General features: G+C 60.6%; 1 protein-coding gene across 1 annotated transcript; it reads left to right on the top strand.

The window, feature by feature from the left end:
• Nucleotides 1–6,445: 6,445 nt before the first annotated feature.
• On the top strand, nt 6,446–18,607 carry TGM2 (transglutaminase 2). Its single transcript, XM_082773532.1, has 13 exons — nt 6,446–6,710; nt 8,381–8,560; nt 10,426–10,668; nt 11,608–11,726; nt 12,497–12,625; nt 12,990–13,170; nt 14,094–14,229; nt 14,344–14,447; nt 14,560–14,799; nt 14,970–15,242; nt 16,904–17,064; nt 17,168–17,304; nt 17,552–18,607. Exons 1-13 carry the CDS (start codon nt 6,701–6,703, stop codon nt 17,706–17,708), a joined length of 2,070 nt encoding a protein of 689 aa, XP_082629658.1. The 5' UTR covers nt 6,446–6,700; the 3' UTR covers nt 17,709–18,607.
• Nucleotides 18,608–20,240: the final 1,633 nt, after the last annotated feature.

Raw genomic sequence — 20,240 nt, 5'->3', positions numbered from 1 at the left:
TTGCTCAGTTCCCATCAGGGCAGCCCCGCACCCTGGGGTGCAGGACCCCATGGGAGCAGAGCGAGGCAGGGAGCTGGCAGCTGCACCCAGCCTGTGGGATGCCCGGGGCTGCTGCTGCTGCACCCTGCCCAGGCACACACAGCTCGTCCCCTGTACGGGCACTGCCCGAGCACCAGGACTCCCTTCTGAAGACTCATCCCAACCAGGAGGGAGCAGCTTGGCCCAACATGGTCTGTTATCAAAAATGAACCACTGAGTACATGAGACAAGAGCAGAGAAGAGGAATTAGAATATTATTACTGAGCTAATACCACGTGGAAGCGTTTGGGCGATGCTGTCCTTGCACGTAGCCCCCTCGATGCTGCGCTGTCACGCTGTGGCGCTGGGTAAGCGTCCTTCCTCCGGAGCAGGAGCTGCTTTTTATCACTTTTGCAATACTGCTGGAGTCACAGCCCTGCCAGGCTGTGAGGAGACAAAAATGCTAATCAATACTTTTGTCATTTTTAGGATTGATTATTCTAATTAATTCGGGGAGCCTTTCAGCCCGGCTGTGAACAGATAGCTGTGGATACACGAGGTGGCAGCCGGATTGGGATCTCGTTTATCCCATCATATAATTCAGGAGATGAAATCTCTCTAGCGGCCATGAGTAAAACTCCTTATTGATTCTGAAGTGCTTTGCTTGTTTATAAGAATAACACCTACAGTGCTGCAGAAGATGCTTTATGCTTTGCTGTTTCCCTACAACATTTCCAGTGGTTATATGAGGTCAGAGCACACAAACGACCCAGACACCTGAAGGGCAGAAATGGTGAGGGACAGAGCCTCTCCTGGAAAGTCGTCTTTTCGCTTATCTGTAGCAAGCAATGTCTGTTTTAGCTTCCACGTTGAAAAGAAAAAGATGCTCACCATTTTTCATTTATTTTCCTTGTGTTTAAATAAATAGTTTCCTGGGAGCCCTTTGAAAAGGCACTAAAATCCATTCTGTTGTTCTTTATTATCATCACACGAGGAGCAAAGCCATTTTCTGCTTCTGAGCATCCCTTAACCTTGCCTAGAGAGATGCTGGTGCCCGGGCCCTGGTTTGGCAGCCAGAGCATGTGCATTACACCCATCATGCAGGCAACAGCCGGGCCTCACCTCTAAAATGAGCCTCTGGGGAAGGGAGGGAGAGAGAAGGCTGCCTGAGGAACCAGAGGCAGGTCCAGGGAGCCCCCAGCCTGAGGTGCAAGAAATGGGTGCAGGGAAAGCAAGCAATGGAAGGCTGGAATAGGTGATGGGGAGAGAAACAGAGCAGGCACTGAGGGGGCTGCAGGGGGCACGTCAGGAGGTGGGGGGCTGCAGGGGACACAGCGGGAGGTGGGGGCTGACCGCAGCCAGCCCAGCACCTCGGGAACCCGGCAGCCAGGAGCGGTTTCTGCTTTGCCACGGTGAGGAGCAGCAGTGAGGCAGCAGTAGTGGGGATGTCTGCAGTGCCTCTTCGCGATTCCTCATATTAACATCCTAATTCCTCAATAAAGTGCTGGGGAGAATCAGAGAAGGAATAATTACCGACATGAATAATAGATGCCTCACAGCTGTGCCTGCCTCCCCTCCCCGTTCCCCGTGTTTGGCCAGCGGAGCAGCCGCACACCTCGCCCGCTGCACCGGCACAGCTCCTGCGGGCACCCCGCGCCCCCCTGGGGCTTTGCTTCCCAGGGATGGCAAGAGGCTACCCAGGTTCCTGGCCCCGTGTCACAGCCAGCAGTGCCCATCGCAGAGCAGCGAGGAAGAGGAGGAGGATTTCAGCCTCACCCGATGCTGGGCAATCTGCCCCGAACACCCTGCAACGCCCCGTGGGACGCACGGCACCTTTCCGACCGGCCTACAGCAGGGAGGAGCGGCCGGGCTGGGTGGCCTTTTCCACTGCTCAGGAGTACAAGCTGTGCTCTGCCCTGGTGGGAAAGGCCTTTTTCTTCCTTCTCCACTCCTTCCTCTGCTAGGAATATGATGTGGGTTTTTTAGTTTTGTTTTTTTAAGTTAGAGGGGAGCAGCATTTCCCAGGGAGAAAGAGAATAATCTTCCAAAATGGGGTTAAAATCTCTTCTGCTGAATAAAACAAACAATGGCTTTCATGTTTTTCTTTTTTCTTTTTTTCCCCCCCCAAAAAAAAAAAAGATATTTTGCAAATCCTGAGATTAACTGATAGCAGAGCTGAGAATTTCCTGCTCCTTGGTAGAGGGAAAAAGTTTTCTCCAGATGCTCTGGCTGCCCTTGGCACCCCAGCCCTTCATGGGCGCAGCTGGATGTATCCTACCAAAAAGTGTTTTCGCAACATTCTGCAAAAATTTTCTTAGCTATGCTGATCCTTCAGCGCCTGATTTATGACTCTGAGTCTGACCAATTAAGCTATAACCTTTCCAGAAAGGCAAGTGCAGGAGTTAATCAATGTCTCTTTCCCACCCATGAAATGGCAAAGCCATTTGTCAGGGAACGCGGGGTCCCTGTGGGGCCGCGCTCCCACGCGGGGCTCCTGGGGCTGCAGCGGCTCTGTCAGCCCATGAGCACTGCTCCCGGGAGGCCTTCTGAAAATGCTTCTTTTCCAAATCCAAAAAGCTAATAAATTTCACATGCAGAAGGAGACGAGAACAGCCTGGAGACAGAAATGGGTCACTTGGGTCAGACAAAGCAGCGGGGCGAGAACTCCCCGAGCCTAGCATCGGCTGCAGCGAGTGGCTTTTAATAGAAAGCACCGCACGTGGGACAGGAGAGGCTGTGCACAGGGCTGGGAGAGCCATGGGATGGCCCTGCTCAATCCTCCCGTCCTACACCAGCCTCGCCCAGTGCTCAAGGACCCCCTGCTTCCCCCAGAGACCCAGCGGGCTCCCCAGGGCAGGAGCAGCCACATGAGGAGCACAGGTATGCACACAGCAGGATCTGTGCGCATGCCCTGAACAGCTTGTGTGCATGTTGGTGTGCTCCACGAGGGGCAGGGCTGCATGTGGTGGTGGCCAGAGCAGAGCCACGAGCTCCCTGCCCCAACAGAGCAGGCAGCACCAGTGCCAGAGCTGACTGAGCTGGGGGCTCGGTCTGCAGGTGTGGTCCTCCTCCTCCTCGTCTTCCTTAATCACCGTCATCATTGTAGTCATCCTCCTCCTCCTTTTCCTCCTCATCCTCCTCCTTCTCTCCACCCAGTTCCCATGATCCCGGCCTTGCAGACTGCGGGGGCAGGAGGGATGCTGAGTTATCAACCGCAAAGAGACAGAGGGGAGATGAAGCAAGAAAGAGGCTGAGCAAGAGGCACCGGGGCTGGGAATCTCTCCAGGCAGCGCTGCAGCTGTGCCCTTGTCCAAGGCAAGGAGAAAAGCACCAGCTGTGGCAAGGCAAAGGCTCGGGAACAACAGCTACAGGCACAGCACAAGCCCGAGCCCCTTCTGGACCGGGGCGCAGCTCCCTGGTGCCAGTGGAGCTGCTGCGGGCTCCATTCCTATCACAACAACCCCTTGGCGCCACGTAAGCTGCTAATGGCCAAAGGCATTTCGAAGCACGGGGCGTGGATTTGGCCCATGTCAGGGCAGAGACACGATTGTGCCTGGATTTGTCCTTCCTGTGGCAGCCAAGCCGCAGGGATTTGGTTTCAGCAGGTAAACACAGCCGGAGCCTTTGGTGCCAGAGGGAGCTGACCTGCAGATGCCACTCTGCTTTGTGATGGCTTCAGAAGTTGCTGATGCCATGCGATGGCCCTCGCCCGGGACCTGTGGCCGGGAGCTGCCCCAGAGAGGCACGGATGGGGCAGAAGGCACGGAGCCTGCCCCGGTCACCGTTCGCCACCAGAGACGTGAGCACATCACTCGTCCTGCAGAGATTCTGCAGCTTCAGGTGTTTAATTCTGGAAAATCACAGTCTGAGAGGTGCATGAGCATTGTAACAAACCAAAGCCATGCACGAGGTTGAGATACCATCTTGATTTCCCCTGGAAGACGCCCGTCAAAATTCGCGTAGGTGTAGGATTACTGGGGAAATGCGCCTCAGCGACACAAAGGCCCTGTTGGGGAAGCAGGGTTGAGTTTTTTCCAGCAAGATGATTGGAAATTACATTTGAAGACTGGAATTCAACTCAGATCAGGGTGAAGCAGTTCATTTTGCAAAAGGAATGTTGTGCCCCGCTCATGCCTCCTCCTGCCTGCGCAGCCCCGCTGCCCGGGGAGCCCCCGCTCCGCACCGCCGACACCCGGCCCCTGCTGCCCACCCGGCCCCACACCCCGGTCCCAGCCCAGAGCTCGGCTCTGGATAAACGGCGAGGTGAAAGTTTGGCTTCTGCTTTTCTGAAATGGTAAACACAGGCTCGGCTTGAGAACAAAGGCTGTGAAATCATGAATTCCTCTTCAAACCTCCCTCTACAAACATGGCAGAGCACTTTGCCCCCAGGTTTTCCAGACAAGCTGCTTATCATCCGCCTGCCTCATCACCTCTGAGGCTGATTCCACATTTTTGCTCTTGGCAATTCTCAGAAATATCTTCTCCAGGCTCATTTTATGCCGAGAGCCTGATCCCACGTCTGATGCATCCAAAGGCATCCTCCTCGGTGCGGGAGGGGATCCAGGCAAACATGCAATTGGTTAGGAGTCAGTTGCCGATTTAGCATCAGCTCAGGGGAAGACACTGTCCCTTTTCATGGGCTTGTTTATTTGCCTGCACAAGAGCCTGAGTCAGGGTGTGCTGGTGTGCGTGTGCAGCTGAACGCCTGCTAGCTGGTGACCAGTGCACACACCCAGGAAAGCAAACAGCCCGGCTCTGCCTGTGCCGTGACCTCGGGGGCCAGGAACCAGCCTTTGAAGCTGCTCCAGGACCAGGGTGGGAGCAAGGAAATCACAGCCCTCCACCGAACACCTTGAGCAAATGAGTTATTTTGGGCATCCAGCAGTGCAAACACCATCTTAATACAACCTTGTCTTACTAAGGAGAGTAAAAATAACGATTGGTGGGGCTGGCCTCCCATGTGCAGCATTTTCCAGTGCCTGGGCAGACAGAAGCCTCCCCTGTACGCAGTGTAAATGGAGCAGGCACCGGAAACAAGGGGGGATTCCTTCTGCTGGGATGCTGGGATCGGACCCGGCCTCTCCATGCCCATTGCTCTTATCCCACAGCAAAGAGCTGCAGAGGAGCTGGTAAAACCTGAAAACCAGACAAAAACCATGTCGGTCCCTGAAGCCACGCCAGCCTCGGGCCCCACTTGCCTGGCTTCTTGCCCCGAGGGGCACAGACCCACCACAGGCAGTGGGCAGCTCCTGGCCCCGAGTGAGAAAAGCGTCTCAGATTGCTCTGAGGAGGCAGTGCCGTTACGTGGCTACTTGTCACACATTAACCAGAGCGAACTGAGCACTTCCAGAGAGCGGGACCTGGGGACCTGAGGCTGCCGAGTTTATCTAAAGTTCACCTGCGGTAAGGCAGGAAGAGAAGGCTTGTGCGGGCAGAGCTGAGCCCGGCACCCCCAGCGTGAGCCCAGACAGGTTTGCACGTGTCGCCGCTGGTGGCAAAGGCTCCGGTGCCCCGGAGGCAGAGCTGGGAGCAGGGCCAGCAGAAACCACCTGCTGCATGGGGGTCCCTGGGCCACCAGCACGGGGCCAGCTCCTGCATGTGGGGCAGCTGCTGCAGAACCGTCCCCGAGCCCCTGGAGCCCCGCAGCGGGGCCGGGTCCAGCCACACCGTCGGGCTCTGGCTCCTGGGGGTTTTCCCAATCTGCTCTGCCACAAAAAAAAAAAAAAAGGCTCTTCGTGGAGCTGGCCGAGGCTGCACGGTTCATTGCAACCCTTCCCAGCACAAACACCGCCCGCTGCCAGGGGCCCCTCTCCAGCAGCGCCCCAGTGCCGGGGCCGATCCGGCTGCCCCGGGGGGGGGCTCAGCACCGCGGGACCCAGCGGGAGCCCCGGGGCTCCCCAAGCCACAGAGCCCAGCAGCTCTCGGGACACTGCCACCCCCGGGAAGTCCCCGTACCCCCAGCAGCTGCCGAGACGCGGCGAGCTCCCAGCCCCGGGCACTTTGGAAGGGGCAGGAGGGAAGGCTCCGGGGGCGGGCAGCCCCCCCGGCCCCGCTGGCAGAGCGGGACAAGGGCTGCGGGGCACGGGCAGCGGTCCGGGGGGGTGGGGGGGGCAGGCAGCAGGCTGCCAGCGCGATTGCCTCTGGCCGGGGCAGCGCCGAGGGATGCGCTTACGGGAAGGGGGCTGGCAGCTGCGGCCCCGAGCCAGCCACGGCCCTTGCCAGAAACGGCCGCGGCCGGAGATAAGGGAAGGGGGAAGAAAACTTTATAAGGAGAAAACATCCTCAAACTCCTGGCATCTCGGTGGGAACCGCGCGGCCCCCTCCCCTTCCCTCCCCTCCCCTCCTCCCCCCCGCTTCTTCGCTCCCAACCCAGCGCCGCCGCTCCCCGGAGGCTGCTCGGGGGGAGGGCACGGGGCGGGGGGGGGCTGCGGCCGCAGGTGCCGGGACCAGCCCCGCTCCTGCCCCCGCGGAATATATATATTTTTTTTAATTATTTATTTTTCGGTTGTTGTTTAAACTAGGTGGGACCAGAACTGCTCCGTTTCCTGGAAACTTTGTTTTTCCTTTCTTTCCCCCCAGCCGGCCCCGGCCGCGGGGGGGGGACGCTGCGCCCGCTCTATAAAGAGAGCGAGCGGCGGGGCCGGGCGGGGGTGGGCGCTTCGTCGGCACCGGCACCGGCACCATGGCCGAAGGTAAGGGACCCGAAGCTGGGAGCGAGACGAAGGCTGGAGTGGGTGGTGGGGGCAGCCCGGGGGGTTGGGGGCAGCGTGCGCCCCCTCCTCGCCCCGCTGCGAGGGCTCCTGGAAGCCGAGGGGGTGAGCATCCCCTGCCTCGGAGATGCCCCTCGGGGGGCTGCTCGGGGCGGGCGGGGGGCAGGGGTAGGGCGCTGTCCCACGGGGAGCCCCCGGCTGTGCACCCGCGAGTGGAGGCCCCGCGGAGAGCCGAGCCGAGCCGGGCACCGCAGGCATCCCACCGCCCTCCTGACCAGGGGAGGAGATGCCTGCGCTTCGGAAGAGTCCCCGCTTTTTGCTAGGACTGCCGAGGATGGTAATGCTCACGGAGACCCGGGGGGACCTGAGGTGCTGCTCCCGCACCCAGCTCATCTCCAGAGTCCCAAACACAACTTTCCATGTAGCTCGGTGTCAGTGAGGCTCGCACTCACAGCTGGCGTGGCATCGCACCGAGCAGTGCTCCTGCTCACCAGGCTGGAGGTGACAAGGACAAGGTCCTTTCTGTGCCCTGTCCCCACTGCAGGGTCCCGGGGGAGCAGCTGGGTGAGCCTTGCCCGCATTCACAGGCAGGCAGCCCCAGCTCCGCATCTGCACACGAGTGCGTCCTGCAGGCTGCCCGTGCCCAGAGGAGCAGGCGTGGGGATTGCATTTCTCTCCGGGAATGCAGGGCTCAGGGTCAGCTCTTTGCATCCAGCACCAGCCCAAGGAGGGCTCGAGAGCACGGCTCCCAGCACACGGGTGGTGGGAAGGGCACAGCCAGGCAGAGCCGCAGCAAGCCCAGCATCACCCCAGCCGCCCGCCCCGCGGTTCCTGGCTGGTGCTGAGCTTGCACTGCGCTCTCCAACGTGAAATGCTTTCATTTATTCTGGCAACTAATCAGTACTGCCGCCAGAGCATTCAGGGGTCACTGGTCTTGAGCGATGATGAACGATATTGCATTGCTGCAGCGTGCTGCCTGGGGCTGCGGCCGCCGGCCCTCCGGCACGGAGCCCTGCCTGCATCAGCGTCTGGGCTGGGAGGCAGAGCCGAGCTGAGTGCCCGAGGCCAGGGAATCGAACGCTGCCTCCGTCGCTGAATTTATGCTTGGTTTCTCCAATTTCTCAGCGATCACAGAGCAGGAAAGCTGCCCGGCGCCTTGCTGAGGCACACAGACATCGCTGGCATTCCCCAAGCTCAGCAATGTTCCTCTTCTGAGGGGTTTGGAGGGGACAGACGGCAAACCCCAGCACACAGGCCCGAAGCCTCCCAGAATGTGAAAATGGGCACTGGGCTTTGCTCTGGCGTTGGGTGCTCCCTCCTCCTCCATCCTAATAGCATGCATGGCAGCACCGTGGTGTGAGAAATGGGGCACAGACCCGGGCCAGCAGAGCAGCACTCCACTGGGAGCTCGGCTGGCTGCAGGGCTTCTGCCCCCATCCCAGATCGCTCCCAGTGGTGATCCCACTCCGTCCAGTGCAGCCCTCCAGGGGGGTGCTTGTAGCCTGGGCATGGATGTGCTGGGCATGCCGGGGGGCACGGGGCTGGGTGGAGGAGGCTGCTGAAGCCCCACATCAAGGCTCAGGGTGAGGTTAATGAGAAATCACTCTCAGACTGAGAGCAGGGGAGAGCTTCACCCACTGCTGCCTCTGCAGAGCTGGTGCTGGAGACGTGGGACCTGCAGTGCGAGAGCAATGGCCGCGAGCACCGGACGGCGGAGATGGGCGGCCAGCAGCTGGTGGTGCGGCGGGGGCAGCCCTTCACCATCACCCTGCACTTCTCCGGCAGGGGCTACGAGGAGGGGGTGGACAAACTGGCCTTCAACGTCGAGACGGGTGAGTGCCGCTGCGCCCCGCGGGAGAAGCCCCAGCTGCACGCAGCCCAAAAGGGGGGCTTCTGCCTGAGCCTCCCCCCACTGCGTGCCCCCGCTGCCTCCCGGGTTGGCTGCTGTCTTAGCCAGTCCCTACGGTGGGACTGGGAGAGAAGGTAGAGGCTCCATAAAGGGAGCTGAAAAGAGGTGGCAGGGAAATAGAAGAGGGTCAGGGTGGGACCCCCTCCCTCAGGGTGATGATCTTCTTATGCTGCCCCCCTCCATCACCCTGGGGTCAGGGGAGTTTCCCACCACCGCTTTTAGCTCCTGCTCAGAGCAGCAGGGGACAGGGACAGGGACACTGCTCCCATGGCCCCCAGCCGGGTACAAGAACCCTGCCCAGGGGTTAGGCCAGCCACGGGCAAACAAAGAGGAAACTCTTTCTTGGACGAGAGCTATTTTAGGGAGTCCGTATCCTGCTGAGTCAACCAGGCCAGAATTCAAAGCAAAACTGCACCAGGGGTTCCCCACGGGGTTCAGCATTATTTTTCCAGGAGGCTGAGCTCCTCCCTTGGCGTGAGGGAGGCTGTGAGGCCAGGACCCCCAGCTCCCGCACTGCTCCTGGCGCACTGGTGCAGGCTGGCAGAGCTGGCTGCAGGCAGGACGGAGCGCAGCTGCAGCGCTCCCAAAAAAAGGGCAAAGGAGCTTCAGCTCCAGCCAAGGCACAGCCACACGGCCCTGCTGGCAGCGGCCCCAGCCAGGACTCTCACCGGGAGCTGGACCCTCAGCCCCGTGGGGCTGGAGAGGAGCGGGGAGCAGGAGCTGCCAGGCCTGACCCGTCCCCATGGGACAGTGAAACCGCCCGCGGACACGTGCCACCTGCTGTGCCACCTCCTGCAGAAGAGAGGGGAATGGCTCGGTGCAAAAATAGAGCCTATATTTTTAGAGTAGCTGCACTTGAAGAGCCCTGCCCCGGCCCCTGGGGCGCAGGGATGCTGCTGCAGGACAGCAGGTTTCAGAGCAGGGAGGAGGTGGAGGCGGCTCCCAGCAGGGGCCTTGCCAAAAGGACACGGCTCGCTCAGCCCGACCTTCCCTAAAGGACACGGAGGAGAAGCTGTGTCACTCTCATGAGTTCATGAGTATTTTTGGTGGCTCGCCTGCTGTCCCGCCCTCGCTGTGGGCGCGGGCTGGCGGGGGCCCAGCACGCAGCCGCTCCCCAGGGAGGAGCAGGCGGCACCGGCGGCGCTGCCTGGCTGCCAGCCCACCCCACGCAGCCACCGGCATCACCGGCATCACCGGCGGGGCCGGGCGTCCCCATTCCCAGGGGAGCAGCGTTTGGAGCCGGCCTCGGCGCAGGTGGCTTGGACGCAAGCGCGAGGGCTCGTGGCCCCACGCAGCCGAGGGCTCGTGGGGCCGGTGCAGATCGCTCTGTCCTCGGCTCGAGCGCTGCAGCCGCTGATGTAACGGCTCACTGCGGCATTTGGAGCCGCGCCTGGGGCTGCACGCGCTTGGCGGAGCTCCTGGGGGCTGTGGCAGGACCCGTGCTCGCACCGGGAGCTGGCTGCTCGGCTGGGGAGGAGAAGCTCAGTAAAGTCTCGCCCTCCTCTCCTCCCGGGCTGCACGCGTGCCCCCTGAAACAAAACCTGTCTGTGCCAGGATGGAGCAGGGCCCCCTCCACCCCAAAGCATCCCAGCTCGGGTGGCTGCTGTGTGTTTTTAACATTTGCCCAGCTCGGCAGGGCATCACCCTTGGGTGAGCATCTCTGCTGCCATCCTGTCCCCTCCCAAACAGGGACAGAGCCACCCCTGGGCTTTACCAAGCGGGGAACCGCGCACCTCTCTGCGTGGGAAGCCAGAGCCTGTGTTGAGCTGATGTCTCCTTGCTTGGCAGGGCCCTGCCCCGTCGAGACGTCGGGAACCAGGTCCCACTTTGCCCTGACCGACTTCCCCGAGGAGGGGACGTGGAGCGCGGTGGTGCAGCAGCAGGACGGGGCCGCGCTCTGCGTCTCGCTCTGCTCCCCCACCAGTGCCTGCGTCGGCCGCTACAGCCTGACGCTGGAGACCTCCACCGACTACCAGGGCTCCACCTTCCACATCGGGGACTTCGTTCTGCTCTTCAACGCCTGGCACCCAGGTGAGGCTTTCGCCTTTCCAACACCGGGGCTTCCAGAGCTGAGTTTCCCTGCTCTGTGGGCTCCTGCACCAGGCTGTGAGCCCCGTCCTCTGCCCCAGGGCACACAGCTCCTCTGACCAGCACCCCAAACACCCAGTGCCCCCTCAGGGCAGCCCCCGAGAGCAGCTCCCAGCTGGGGAGGAGCCACCAGATCCCCCCACCCTGCACCTCCTGGGCTGGTGCCTGCTGAGCTGGGGCTCACAGATGCTATTGTCCAGGTGAAGTTCGGGGGGCAGGACACAGAGGGGAGAACGTGTGCTGCCGTGTTTAATTACAGCTGGGCAAACAACAGTTGAGATTCTCATCTGTTCACGTCCTTCCTCTGCCCTGAGGAGCAGCCCCACTGCTGTCCTGCTCCCAAGACCTTGGCTAAAACAAGTGATTTCCTGAATCCCAAACGCTTTGTGCTGGCTCCAGAGATAAGGGCTTTTAGGAAGCTTCACATACCCGGGGCTGTGCTGAATGCTGATGCTGGAGATGTATAGTTTTGCTCCCTGAAAACATTTCCAGTAAAGAGCATTTTTTCCAGCGGTAGTTTCTATGTGAGCCGTGACCTCAGCCAGCACTCCCAGTTCCCACTGCTCATTTCTCAGGCCAGGGAGATTTCCACTCCTGGGAAAAAGAAAACCCACTACATAAAACAAAGGGGATGGAAATAAAAGAGTTATAAGAATGAAAAAGGAAAACAAGCCCACTGAAATTTTCCCATCTGCTCAGATCTAACCGGGTCAAAAGCTCTTCAGGCAGGAGCAGCTCCAGCCCCAGCCCCTGCAGCTTCCTTCCCCACCAGCTCTGTCTCAGTGGCTGCCCCTGGCCTGTCCTGGGGGAAGCTGAGTGGGGGGCACTGGGAGGTGTGTGGCAGAGTCCCCATCCCTGTGCCATCTGTTTTTCCCCCCGCAGAGGACACGGTCTACCTCCGAGACGAGGACGAGCGCCGTGAGTACGTGCTGTCTCAGCAGGGGCTCATCTACCAGGGCGCCCGGGACTACATCACCTCCACCCCCTGGAACTTCGGCCAGGTGTGTGGGGCACGGCCCCCCAGGACCCCGGGTGCCGCAGCCCTCGGCTTCACAGGGCATGGGAGCCACACGTGCCCCCTAGACGGCACGCACCCTGCACCCCAAACGCAGCCAGCACGTGGGGAGGAAGAGGTGCCACTGTGTGCCCACAGAGCAAACACATGAAAATCTCATTTCTGAGCGGGAATGTGCCAACTTCAAAGCCTGGAAGAACAGGGGGAGCGTTGCTGCCTGGCTTGGGGCCTCACACTTCTAATCGGTGCCACCGGGGAGCTGCTGCTCGATAATGTGCTCCCCAGAGCCGTGCCGGCCGTGCCGATAAGGCAGCGCCTGTGTCCTGAGCTGCAGCACCCAGAGCCAAGCTGGGGGCCCCGGGTGCTGGGGGGGGCCCAGCTGCCCCCCAAGCTCCAGCTGGGGCTCTATGCAACACCCCCATGGGCTGTGGGGGCAGGGGGCTGGTGGCTCTCAGGAGATCCACGTCTCGATTCAGGGAAGCCCTGACTCATCGGATGGTGGGGAAATAGGTGGTTTTCCCCCAGAGATTTATTTTCTGCCCGTGCCTGACCTCTGTGCAGCAGCAGCTGCAGGAAGCAGGATCCAGCCCCAGCACGAGGGCGGGAGCTTGCTCCTGAGCCGAGCCTCCCGCTGGCATCAGCCCCAGCCCCTTATCGTGGTGTCCCAAAAGGGACAAAGTCATCTGGCCGCTGCCGCGCTGCCCCCGCCACGGCTGCACCACCTCACGCGTGTTTTCTCCCCTCCCTCTGCACCAGTTTGAAGATGACATCTTGGCCATCTGCCTCAACCTGCTGGACACAAACCCCAAGTTCCTGAGGGACCAGAACCGGGACTGCTCCCGCCGCAACGACCCTGTCTACATCGGCAGGGTGGTGAGCGCCATGGTGAGTCCCGCGGGGCTCTGGCCAGCACGGCCCCTCCAGGCTGGCCACCAAACAGCCCCTCCACTGCCACCGTGATGCACAAGCTCACGGTGATGAATCAATTGTGCACACTCCAGTATGCCCAAGCACCCTGGTGTGCCCGTGTGTGCTGCTGCAGCACCAACACCGTGGCCACGCGCATCCTGGTGCAGCTCTTGCATCCCTGCCTGCTGAGGGTGGCAGCCCGCAAGAGCTGGAGGAAGGCATTCCTTCCCCTGCCTCCGCAGCCTGCTCCTGCCCCTGGGGTTTTGTCCCTTTGTGCCAGGCCACTCAGGGCTGTCCGGTGGCATTTCCTCCTGTCGCAGCCCCCCTTGTCTCACCGCAGGTTAATTGTAACGACGAGGACCGCGGGGTGCTGCTGGGACGCTGGGACGATCGTTACGAGGATGGGATGAGCCCGATGGCCTGGATCGGCAGCGTGGACATCCTGAAGCGGTGGAAGAATTTTGGGTGCCAGCCAGTCAAGTACGGCCAGTGCTGGGTCTTCGCTGCTGTGGCGTGTACTGGTGAGAGCAGGATTCCCCCCGGCCCCCCCAGCCCCTGGATCCCATCTCCCACCCATGGGAGGGGGCAGCCCCCTGACCCCGGCCTCGTGCTGCAGCGGGGGAGCCGCCTGGGCTGGCTGCGGCCAGCCTGCAATGAATGCTTAGCAATTAGGCTCTGTTATTCCAATTTGTCAGGAAATGGAGGGAAAAAATGATAAAGAACCTCTCTGGCTTTTCAATTAGCTCTCCGTGCCCTGGCAGGGACAGCCCGGCCAGGAGGGAGGGGCTGAATTCACGGCTCGGGAGAAGGAAAGTGGCTTTAAGGTCAAGTTTGCAATGAAGTAATGAATCCGCTCAGATCAAAATAATTTCAGTGCCACCAAGGCAGTCAATCTGGGGCAAAAGCGAAGAAAAATTCAAGGCTATCCTCTGTTAAGGAGTGCACAGACACACGTGCGTGCTTGCGCTGTTTTGCCCTGAGCACAACGCTTGGCCTTGCTCTCTGGGTTGCAGGAGAGTGAGCGCCTCCATTTATATATTTCATGTGTATGAGGTTCTTTTTAGAGGAGAGAAATAGCAGAGAACTTAAGTGGATTTTCCACGAATCACAGAAGTTTATAGCCTTCCTTTGAAACATTATAACTGCCTCCCTGCTCCCCAGGGTGCCCCGCTCGCAGTAAAAGGCAGCTATGAGATTAAATACGAGGCTGCTGCGCGCTGCCTGGCTGTGCACTCCCTTAAAAGCACTTCCAGCCTCTTTTGTGCCTTTTGCTACTGCAACATCAAACTGACTCTCAGTGCACCACCCATCTCGCCCGTGGCTCGCCGAGACTGGCAGCGTCTTGCAGGGTCCCGGGGCTGGTGCTGCCGAAGGGCTGGGCAGGGGCAGGGGCAGGGGCAGCGCCCCGGGAACCCGCAGCCAACCCTGCCCCGCTTCCCCGCAGTCATGCGCTGCCTGGGCGTCCCCAGCCGGGTGGTGACCAACTACAACTCAGCCCACGACACCAACGGCAACCTGGTCATCGACCGCTACATGAACGAGACGGGGGTGGAGGAGAGGCGCTCCAAGGACATGATATGGTGAGAGGCAGCGGGGACCGCAGCCCCCCAGCATGCCCTGACCCCGCAGCGTCCCCGGCCACCAGCTCTGCAGGGCCGGAGCTGCTCAGCCCTGTGCCTGCGCTTCCCTTGCAGGAACTTTCACTGCTGGGTCGAATCCTGGATGTCCCGGCCGGACCTGGCACCTGGCTATGACGGGTGGCAGGCGCTGGACCCAACCCCCCAGGAAAAGAGCGAAGGTGCGACGCGGCCACGCGCCCTCCCTGCCCTCCCCATGCCCTGCGCTCAGTGGGGGCCAGCGGGGTCGCCCCTCCGGGTCCCGGGCAATAGCAGCGACCCCGCTCCCCGCAGGGGTTTACTGCTGCGGGCCGGCCCCCGTCAAGGCCATCAAGGAGGGCGACCTGCAGCTGAAGTACGACATCCCCTTCATCTTCGCGGAGGTGAACGCCGACGTGGTGTACTGGATCGTGCAGCGCGACGGCTCGCAGAGGAAGAGCACGCACTCCTCGGTGGTGGGGAAGAACATCAGCACCAAGAGCGTGGGCAGGGACAGCCGCGAGGACATCACCCACAACTACAAGTACCCGGAGGGTACGGGGGCCTGGGGGCAGCCAGGAGGGAGGGGGCAGCCGTTGGGGGTCAGGGGCGCATTTCATTAGCGCAGCAGCAGCACCAAAACGGCTCCAGCAAGGAGGGTGAGCACCAGCCAGAGCCAGCCCCGCTGCCTCCCCACTAACAGAATGTTTTTCTTGCACCCCCAGGGTCTGAAAAGGAGAGAGAGGTGTTTGCCAAGGCAGAGCACGAAAAGAGGTCCCTCAGCGAGGGCGAGGAGGGGCTGCACGTCAAGATCAAGCTGTCGGAGGGCGCGAACAACGGCTCCGACTTTGACGTCTTCGCCGTCATCAGCAACGACACGGACACGGAGCGCGTGTGCAGGCTCATGCTGTGCGCTCGCACCGCCAGCTACAACGGCACGGTGGGCCCGGAGTGCGGCATGAAGGACCTGCTCAACCTCACCCTCGGGCCCCGCACGGGTAAGAGCAATGATGGCACCAAGCTCGGCGGTGTTCCTGGGCTCAGATAGGGCCGCAGGGCTGCGGTGAGGCAGCGGTGCGGGGCAGGGGTGGCTGTGCCACCCAGCAGAGCCTCGCCGTGCCCGCAGCACTCACACCCTGCCGGAGGGAGCTGCCAGCTCCGAGTCCACGCTGGCGGCTTCCCAAAGAGGAAATTCTTCATCCCAGCTGCCAACCGCACGCTTTGTGCACACAATGGCTTGAGCAGAAATAATGCCTGTGCAAACCTCGTCCCTGGACCCAGGCCAGGGCACAGCGGGACAAACAGAAACCGCTACAGGCACGTGCGAGGCACCGAGCCGCTATGGGGCCCTGGGCGCCTGCGCTAGCCCCTGACACACGGAGCATGAGCCACAGGCAGGGTTTTGCTTTCAGCTCTCCCCCTCCCAGCTTTTCCAGCCTGCAGAGAGCTGCCTGACCCTGCAGACGTTGTACCCACCCACGTTATACAACTGCCCAGAGGGTCACCAGCTCCACACAGCCCGGCTGGCACAGCGCAGCATGTTGGGCTTTGTTTGACCCCGTGTTATCAGGGCAGCGTTAAGGCCCTGCTTGGGACGGGCTGGCAGACTGGGGGGCAGATATCCCACGGGCAGCCCGTGGTGTGCTCACCCACGGCACCTCCCAGTGCAAAGCATGCCGTACACGGGAGCCTGTGCGAGCTGCAGCGCTGTCACACGGCTGCGCGGTGATCAATGCCTCCTTCGGGGGTTTTGTCCTTATTTATTTACCACCGCGGATTTTTAATCTTTGATGAAAGGATGAAGAACATTACTCAGGCAGGGGGCTGGAAATGCATTTAGAGCAGGACAAAAGTTACTGCTCTTGCATGCTTTATGCGGAGGAAGCAAGCTGTGCTATAGGCAGGGCTCTCCTCCCAGGGCTGCACCACGCTCATCACGTCCCCCTCGCACTGCTCGGTGTGAGATTGCAGGGTGGAGGCCATGCCTTCTCCCCTAGGGCTGTGCAGGATTCCCCCAGGGAGGGCAGTGCCTGGCCCCAGCCGGCTCCGTTACTGCTATCCCCGGGGCTGGGGGGCCCCGTGCCCAGCGCCGCAGTTACCCACAGCGCTGACATCCCCAGCCCTCCTCCTGGGGACGGCACGGCCGCTCCCATCCTCGCGTTATTTTGGCCACTGAGCTGTCCTGGCCCCAGCCCAGCGCACAAAACCCTGAACCTTGGTTTGCGGTTGTTACAAATTAACATCGCTGCCTGGTAATTAAACAGTTTAGATTTAGATCATTTTTCTACAAACCTTCAGGGCCTGGAGACGTAGTACAGCTGATGTGCTGGAACAGGCTTATTTTTAGCCTGAGCCAAGCTCTGCTAATGGGGCCCATAACAAATGCAGCAGTCGGCTGTGTGCTGTTTGTTAAGCGAACAAGGGACGGGGCTGCTCTCCCTGGCCAAGGGAAGTGGGGCGCTGCCTTTGCCCTGCAGACACTTCACACTTGCAAAACCTCTCCCAGCACTTCACTGCTCCTCTGGGTGCCTGCAAAGCTGTTTCTGAGCCTGCTGCCTGTGCTGGGTGGGAGCAGCGCTCGAAAGCCTTGATCCAACCTTCCCCGGTGTGTGCTGGGCTCGGGGGGGAGGCGCTGACCCTGCTCTGCTTCGCCTCCCAGTGCAGAGCGTGCCCTTGCGCATCCTCTACGAGAAGTACGGGCCGTGCCTGACCCAGGACAACATCATCAAGGTGGTGGCCCTCCTGACCGAGTACGAGACGGGTGACGTTGTGCTGGCCATCAGGGACGTCTACATCCAGAATCCAGAGATCAAGATCAGGGTGAGGGCTCAGCCCGGGAGAGTCGGCTCTAGGGAGCGGGGCTGGGGCAGTCCCAGTAAGCTGGGGCAGTGCTGCAGGGTGTCTCAGTGCCCTTTGCTCACAGGTTTTAGGGGAGCCGATGCAGAATCGGAAGCTGGTGGCAGAGATCACCCTGGTGAACCCCCTCGCGGTCCCGCTGAACAACTGCGTGTTTGTGGTGGAGGGAGCTGGCCTCACCGAAGGGCAGAGGATCAAGGAGCTGTAAGAGCCTTTCCCTCACATTCCCCAACCGGGCAGCAGGGAAGGGGCCAGGGGAGAGGCTGCCTGGGGCCCAGCTCCACACGGATATCATGGGAGGGGGGTGCTGAGCTGGTCGGGGGGGCTCAGCCATGCTGCAGGGGGTCCCGTGGGTCCCACAGCACTGTCACTGCCCCCTGTCAGCACCAGCACGGGGCAGGTGGTGGCACGGGGGGGGTTCGTGCCCCGCTGACCCCCGCCTGTCCTGCAGGGAGGACCCTGTCGAGCCCCAGGCCGAGGCCAAGTTCAGGCTGGATTTCGTGCCGCGCCAGTCGGGCCTGCGCAAGCTGATGGTGGACTTCGAGAGCGACAAGCTGACGGGGGTGAAGGGCTACCGCAACGTCATCATCGCACCCCTGCCCAAGTGAGGGGCCCTGTCCCCCCCCCCCCAGGCCGCTGCCGGCCCTCACACCGAGCCCCTGCCTCCCTGCTGCAGCGAGGGCTGGCCGGCCCCGCTCCCTTCAGCCCAGGACGATGCTGCAGACCCACAGAACGACTGCAAAACCCTGCCTGAGCCACCCTGAGGCTGCAGTGCTGAGCACTCAGTGCTGGGGGGAGGCAGCAGGAGGGGGCCAGGGGCTCCTGCAGCAGCCGCCCACCCGCTGCCCACCGTCCTGGTGCCCATCGAGCCCCTCTCCAGCCCCTGGCCTTGGCCAGTGCTGCCAACCCTGCACCGTGGGGAAGGGGCAGGCAGGCATCCACACGGCACAGGCAGGGTGACAGCGATAACCCCCCGGCTGCGTTCCCCGGGGAGCAGGGGCTGAGCCCCCTCCTCACCACGTGGAGGTGGAAGCATGGCCCCATCTGCCCGGCCCTGCTCGGGGTGCAAGGGAGCCCCGGGGCCCCCTCCCGCAGCGGGCAGGCGGCAGCGAGGCTCGCTCCTTTTTCTGCAGCTCTAAACATACCCCTGGGACGCAGAGCACGTTTTATAAAGCAAACAATAGGAAGACAATCCTCTCCAGCACTGGTGGCGCAGCAGCGGCGTTCACTCCTGCCAGTTAAAACTCTCTGAATGCAATTTGGTAGAGAAAAGATTGTATACTGTGAGCACGAGGCTGCTTGTATGCTATATAGACATATAGCATAAACCTATTTATGGCTACATGAATACCTACTGCATAGAGCCCTACTGCATAGGTAAAGCAGGTTATTTGCTTTAACGACCGTTCCTGTCACTGTAGAGCCTGTGTGGCGAGGAATGGGACGTTACATTTACATGAACTAACTATGCAAGCACTGAATAAAAACTCTATTTTTCACTTCTAAAACCAAATCTGGCTCTCGAGCATCCTTTCCCCAGGGGGGCACCCAGCAGCTCCTCGCCCAGTGCTGGGCCAGGTGGGGGTGAAGCCCTGACCTCTGCCAGGCTTCTCCACATCCGTGTCCAGCCTGGTGCTGACGCAGGGGGTGCAGTTTGGAGCTTTGCTGCACGGGGCCTTCCCCTGGTCCCAGGGCCAGGGGGGCTGCACCATGGCCAGGGCCCTGCAGCTCACCTGCAGCCATCGCATGGCTCCCAGCAGCACCCGCCGCAGGGGTAAATTGCTGCAGAGAAAATCCCACACAGGAAATTACAGCAACACCTTCTGCACGGTACAGCTCTCGGCCAGGCCAGGCCTTGCACTGGGCTGTAGGGGCAGCGGCCAAGCTCCATGCCCTGCTGGAGCCCAGCACCACGGAGCCTCTGGGCCAGGAGCTGCAGTGCACAGCCCAAGGAGCAGCAGTGCCACACAGGGGTTAACAGGCAGCAGCCCCACGCTGCTTTCCCTTGTCAGGAATATTGCTCAGAGCCAGGGATGATGCACGGCCTTACTTTAAAGAGCATTTGTTACACAGAGCTCTGCTGAGCCAGGCTTCAAGCTGCTCAATGCCTGGTTTAAAAATAACCAGCTCCTCTGGTTCGAAGCTGGGTCCTGATAAAATAAACATTAGCACAGCTATTTCTGAAGGTCACTCCTATCCATCTGAAGCATGGCGGAGCAAGGCTGCTTTGACAAGGAGCAAAGCTCTTATGACAGACACCAAATGCTGCATTTATGGTCTGGCTCTGGGGTTTGGCTCTCTCCAAGGCTAGTTTCTCCCACATAAACCCCCACCCACCCCTCCTTCCATGCTATTTGCAGAGCCCAATGAATCACTTAAGGCACCTCCAAGCCTGTGGGTGTTTGCCCCACACACTTCCTAAAATGTTTTCCACGGACTGAGAACACCACAACTGGCCCTGCAGTGCTGCTGGGGGAGCCGCAGGCGCCTGCCCGAGCTCCCCTCAGCACCTCCCGGGGACGGGGCTGCAGCCCTGAGACTCCTTGCCAGGCACTCCTGCCATGCAAGCAATAAATTATGAAATGAACATTTAAAGCACTCATTGCACAGGAAAAAATATAATTCAGCATTAGCCCAAGTTCCAAAGCAAGGCGAGACTGTTTACATGGGGAGGAGAGGTTATTAATACATCTCAGCTGGCTGGAGATGCTGACATACCAAGAAACTACTGTAAACTCATTTTAGACTTGAGGACCTCCAATTTACCTTTGCTGATGGACCGAGACTAGGAAAAGCCTACCGTAAATTAGAGCACACATGCACACACTTCTGTGGGATTTTCAAGTCTCCCCAAAGCTCTCCCCCCTCGGCAAACACGGGTGCATTCCTACAATCCCCGAACAAGCCGGTACCTGGGGCCTGGCAGGGGCGAGACAGCAGCAAACAAGAAGCCGCAGCTGGTGAGAGCTCCTTGGGAATCCGGCCTGCATTCACAGGAGCCGTAGGGGACAGCGCTGAGCAGCTGGGTGACAATGGAGACACGCGGCCTGGTGCCCGCTGTGCCCGCTCTGCATGGCCCCAGGAGGCAGAAGCTGACACGGCATTGCCGGGGCTTGCTCACGGTGCTGCAAGCAGTGCTG

This window comes from Aythya marila, assembly GCF_965140915.1.
Source record: "Aythya marila genome assembly, chromosome: 16".
Lineage (NCBI taxonomy): Eukaryota > Metazoa > Chordata > Aves > Anseriformes > Anatidae > Aythya > Aythya marila.
The sequence above is the reverse complement of the archived record's forward strand: the minus strand, read 5'-3'. Positions and strand labels throughout refer to the sequence as shown.

Coding starts and splice junctions, on each gene's coding strand:
- TGM2 (XM_082773532.1), top strand. Junction 14,448..14,559: donor CCCCCAGGAAAAGAGCGAAG/GTGCGACGCGGC, acceptor CGCTCCCCGCAG/GGGTTTACTGCTGCGGGCCG. Junction 15,243..16,903: donor CACCCTCGGGCCCCGCACGG/GTAAGAGCAATG, acceptor TTCGCCTCCCAG/TGCAGAGCGTGCCCTTGCGC.